This window comes from Trichinella spiralis (assembly GCF_000181795.1).
Source record: "Trichinella spiralis strain ISS 195 chromosome Unknown Scfld3450, whole genome shotgun sequence".
NCBI lineage: Eukaryota > Metazoa > Nematoda > Enoplea > Trichinellida > Trichinellidae > Trichinella > Trichinella spiralis.
The window spans coordinates 1-4,465 of record NW_003530389.1 but is presented as its reverse complement, the minus strand read 5'-3'; the positions used below and the strand labels follow the sequence as shown (position 1 = coordinate 4,465).

Genomic DNA, 4,465 nt, shown 5'->3' with positions numbered 1-4,465 from the left:
TTCCATACGGCTTCCTTTTTCTACAAAAAGAGTGTCTTGTCATCATGAGATAACATCTAGAAATGAATGATACGGGCTTTTCCAAGCTGACTGAGTGTCGCGGCTATGGCGTGATCAGAAGCGTCTGTCTCTACTGTGAATGGGAGATCATCATCGATGGCAGTCACTACAGAGTTCACTATGCCCTCTTTCAGCGCTTCAAAAGCTTCCACAGCTGGCTGAGGCAAGGGAAACGTTGTGCATCTAGCGAAAGCATGTATTTTCTCTGAGAATCTAGGTATCTATTGGGAATAAGCAGTGAACATCCTGAGCACTCTTCGAAGTGATGCTGTATTTCTTGAAGTTTAACTGTCGAAGTGGTTTGAATCTCCCTGGGTCAGGTTTTAACGTTCCCTGTTCGATGATGTATCCAAGTAGTTTTACCCGGGTCATTGTGAACTCACATTTGTCCTTATTAAGCGTCAGATTGTATTTCTCAGCGACCTCTCTAATTCTATTCAGGTCTTTGCCGTGCTCTTCTTGATTCATGCCACAGATTGTAACATTATCAACGAAGACAAAACCATCTTTTAATTTTTCTACTCTAAGGATGTTATCCATGACTCTTAGGAAACATGCAACATCGTTCGTAACTCCAAATGGAATGCGTTTGAACTGGTAAAGTCTTCCGCCAGCTTCAAAGCAAAGCTTCGAATGGTGTGTCTCTAGCGTTGATGGAAAATTGGTAATACGCACTCTTTAGATCGACGGTACTGTAGAAACGGTATTTCGATATAGCTTGTACCATATCACTGATTTTGGGTAGAGGGTACGCATCAAATAGTGTAAAGTGGCTGACAGCTTGAGAATAGTCGATCATCGTGCGCTTCTTGTGATTATCAGTAGTCACTACGAGGGTCTGCGCTTTTCATGGAGAGCAGCTTTCTTCAATGATATTCTCTGCTAAGAGTCGTCTTACTTCGTTGTTGATGAACTTTGCTTCCGTAACAGAATATCTTCTTTATTTCACCGCTACCGGTTTGCAGTTTGTGGAGAGATTCGTGAATAGGGAAAGGGCTGGGATTTTGGCTAACGCTAGACCGCAGATAGTTAAGGGAGCTTTTGGTCCGCAAAAAGAGACAGTCATGCTAGAATGTAGTTGTAGTATGTCTTGTCTGATAATGACATCAGTACAGACATTCGGTAAAACGTGCAGTTTAGAATTTGAATAATGAAAGCCGTGTAATTCAATGGCACAGCCTGTGAGTCTTGACTGGAATGATGTCGAGGCCGTAAGAACCTTTCCATCAGTCGGCAGTAGTTTCATCTCCAAGGTTTTACATAATCGCTCATCGATAAAGCTTAGAGAGCTGCCAATGTCGATCAGAGCTGTGATGTTGATCTCGTTGATTTTAGCTTCTACTATGACATTTTTCAATTCAGTAGCCGTTGACGAAGAGGAAAAGCTGATTAACGATGTAACCGAAACAGAAACGGTTCGTTTGGAGGCGCTTCTGCATACTTTCGCGAAATGACCTACTTTCCCACAGTTATTACACGTGGTGTTTCTCGCAGGGCAATTAGCACGCGGATGTCGCCGTTTCCCGCAAAAGTAGTATTCTTGTTTAATCGCAGCTGACGTATTAGTCATTTCAATCCCAGGGTCTGCAGCGCTCACTAAGTGAATAATCGGGTCGGAATTGGTATACAGCTTCGCATTTTCTTTGGCAGAGTTTAATGTCATGGCCTTGTTGACAGTTTCTTGTAGACTTATCACGCTATGTTCCAAAAGTCGCGTGCGGATTTCGTTAGAGCTCATATTGTTTATGAAAGCGTCTCGAATCATCTCTTCGCGATATTGTTCAGCGGTAACATTTTTATACTCGCAGTTCTTACTCAGTCGTTGGAGTGCATGTAGAAACTCTTCCAGCGATTCACCGTCTCGTTGCTTCCTGGAAATAAATTCATATCTGGCAAAAATCACGTTTTTTGGTTTAACATAAACTTCGTTCAGTTTCGCTATCGCTTCGTCATAAGTCTTGCAGTCTTGCACGTATTCAAAAGTAGATCCGGTTAGGTAGAGACGTAAGATTTTCACTAGGTCGATCCCAGGTTCCACGGTCAGTTGAACAAAATCTTGGAATTGAAGTAGCCAGAACTTCCATTTCTTTTCTGCGTCTGGGGCAATGGGATCGATAGCAAGTTTGATCAAAGAAAGTGTCTTTCTTATTCATGATAACGAACTGTCTAATAAATTTTAATGAATAACTCACAAAGTCGAGCTTTATTAGACAGAACGCAGCCAAGATTTAAGGTACAATTATAAAATAATGTTATATTATCACGTAAGATTATCAAGTAAGGCACCTGCGTTTACTGTACCCACTACACGTTCAACTTTATCACGATTCAATGTCCACTTCTGAGCAAGATTTAGGAACATCGATAATCGATAATTGTCTAAAATAATGTTTCTCAACCAGGGGGACGTAAGAAGGTTCCAGGGGGGCGTGAGAAGTAAGAATTTTTAGTCCTGCATAGGTGCTAGAAATTCAGTTTGGTCTACCTCAGGCTACATTTTTACCAACTTTTCTTTCTGGTCATCTTGGTTTCAGCTTAACAACGTTAGCTGTGCACATTTTATAATTTGTGGCAACACCAACTTTTGTTTCACGTGTGCATATTTTTTCTGTTTCAATTTTCAAGAATTTGTAATATCAGTTAACCTCAGATTGTCTGAAATTGCATCAGTTCAGGCTAGTTTTTTTCTCTCCTAAGTTTCTAAGTATTTTATCGTTATGAGTAAATAAATCTCCCGCTATCATAATGGCTTTAAAGCGTGGCTACTCATAACCGCGGGCATAGCAGTCTTGTTGATCTTGCGTTGCATATACTGTTTGTTATTATTTCACATAAGCAACTTATCAGCGTACAATGGCGTCGAAAAAACGAAAGTATGATGCAGAGTGCATCAAATATTGCTTCGCAGCTATTAAAAAAATGGTGTTAAACTGTCTCGGTGCGTTGTATGCCTTAATACACTCAGTAATAATGCTTTACGGCTGACGCGACTGCAGCGGTATTTGCATCACCGCCATCCTGAATTTTCAAAACAACCTGTGGATTCCTTTTGCGCAAAAAGGGATGCCCTTTCTCAAATCAGACTTGACAAAAAAGGCAAGTATCATCAGGAGACTGCAAAGGCTGTCAAAGCATCGTACGAAATAGCTATGTTGATTGCCAAGAATAAGAAACCACATACTCTTAAAGAAATTATTGTTAAGCCCTACACTGCAAATGCAGTAAAGATTCTGCTTGGGGATGGCATGGCAAAACCGTTTCAAAATATTTCTTTTTTTGATTCAACAGTTAAACACCGAATCAATGAATTGACTAAAGATATAAAACAGATAAAGGTTGTAACCTAAATTATATGAGAAGTTCTGTCTGCCAGAGCAAATGCGCAATGCAAACAAAAATAACAACGTATATAATACGACTGCAAAAAGCGGAACAAATTCGGTTCCAACATCAATAAATGTGAAATAACGAATTGGAGTCCGACGGCCCACATGCCACCACTAACGGTCGGTTCATGCACGCCATCAATCAAGGGTCAATGTTGAAAATTGCCTATTATTGATAACAGGCAGAAGCGTTTGCCCGACATTGATAATCGGCAATAAGCAATTGCATAATATTGAAACAACGGCCATCGGGCCACAGGTGCCATTTGGGAACATTGAGAGCTGCGGTGTCATGACGGTATTTATTTCTACAATTCATCACTCTTGAATAGTAAACATATTGGAAACAACAGTTACACGGTACTCTTATGATATGGAGCTACTGATGATACATTGGGAAACATCTGATGAAGCTGCTTGCCACACTAAACTGGAAACACAGATTTTTGCAGTTTTTTTTTGCAAACTGCGCATCAGCCTTGCGTACTTGACTGCAGGAAATGTTCACGTGAGCTTCGCAAACCATGTGGCAAATGGCTATGTGGTCCAGGCCTTGAGATCTGTAGTCGCGGCAATCACTGCTAGTTGACATTTCTTCGAACGGTTTTTTTTTCAATTGTTACAAATAGAAATAGAAATAGACGCTTTTCATAAAATTCTCTAAAACCCATTTGATGATGCAAGAATAAAAAAATTCTACGGGGCCAAGCTGAAAGACACGATTAAAATGTTTTTTATTTCAGTGGACATTCGACATCGCAGTCTTTAGAGTGAGCATTGGCGCAATTTGTGGATAAATTAAAACTCTTGGCGCCACATTCCAAATCTATCAGACAGATTATCCACTTTTCTGACATCACACCCAGAAGTTTACTTTATATCCGGATAACAAATTTGAACAAGCAACAAGTTCAGTTACAAACCGTGGGAGATTCGTCGTAACTCTGCAGCAGGCTGATCAACAATTTTATCTTCCTCTCTGTTTTGCTCGCATTTATAGGGCTCAGGGAATCCACCAC

At 40.4% G+C, this 4,465-nt stretch overlaps 2 protein-coding genes across 2 annotated transcripts; one reads left to right on the top strand and one right to left on the bottom strand.

Annotated features, from left to right (window-relative positions):
* Positions 1-56: 56 nt before the first annotated feature.
* Positions 57-2,869, bottom strand: Tsp_12820 (zinc knuckle protein). The gene is made up of 6 exons (XM_003367922.1): positions 2,827-2,869; positions 2,357-2,439; positions 1,010-2,200; positions 736-898; positions 315-674; positions 57-265 (listed from the first exon to the last, which is right to left on the bottom strand). The coding sequence occupies exons 1-6, from the start codon at positions 2,867-2,869 to the stop codon at positions 57-59; spliced, it is 2,049 nt and encodes a 682-aa protein (XP_003367970.1).
* Positions 2,870-3,412: 543 nt separating this feature from the next.
* Positions 3,413-4,031, top strand: Tsp_12819 (conserved hypothetical protein). The gene is made up of 4 exons (XM_003367921.1): positions 3,413-3,501; positions 3,539-3,594; positions 3,629-3,744; positions 3,924-4,031. Exons 1-4 carry the CDS (start codon positions 3,413-3,415, stop codon positions 4,029-4,031), a joined length of 369 nt encoding a protein of 122 aa, XP_003367969.1.
* Positions 4,032-4,465: the final 434 nt, after the last annotated feature.

Coding starts and splice junctions, on each gene's coding strand:
- Tsp_12819 (XM_003367921.1), top strand. CDS start 3,413: ATGAGAAGTTCTGTCTGCCAGAGCAAATGCGCAATGCAAACAAAAATA. Junction 3,502..3,538: donor CAAAAAGCGGAACAAATTCG/GTTCCAACATCA, acceptor AACGAATTGGAG/TCCGACGGCCCACATGCCAC. Junction 3,595..3,628: donor ATGCACGCCATCAATCAAGG/GTCAATGTTGAA, acceptor TATTGATAACAG/GCAGAAGCGTTTGCCCGACA.
- Tsp_12820 (XM_003367922.1), bottom strand. CDS start 2,869: ATGCAACGCAAGATCAACAAGACTGCTATGCCCGCGGTTATGA. Junction 899..1,009: donor CAAACTGCAAACCGGTAGCG/GTGAAATAAAGA, acceptor TGAAAAGCGCAG/ACCCTCGTAGTGACTACTGA. Junction 266..314: donor ATACAGCATCACTTCGAAGA/GTGCTCAGGATG, acceptor CTAGATTCTCAG/AGAAAATACATGCTTTCGCT.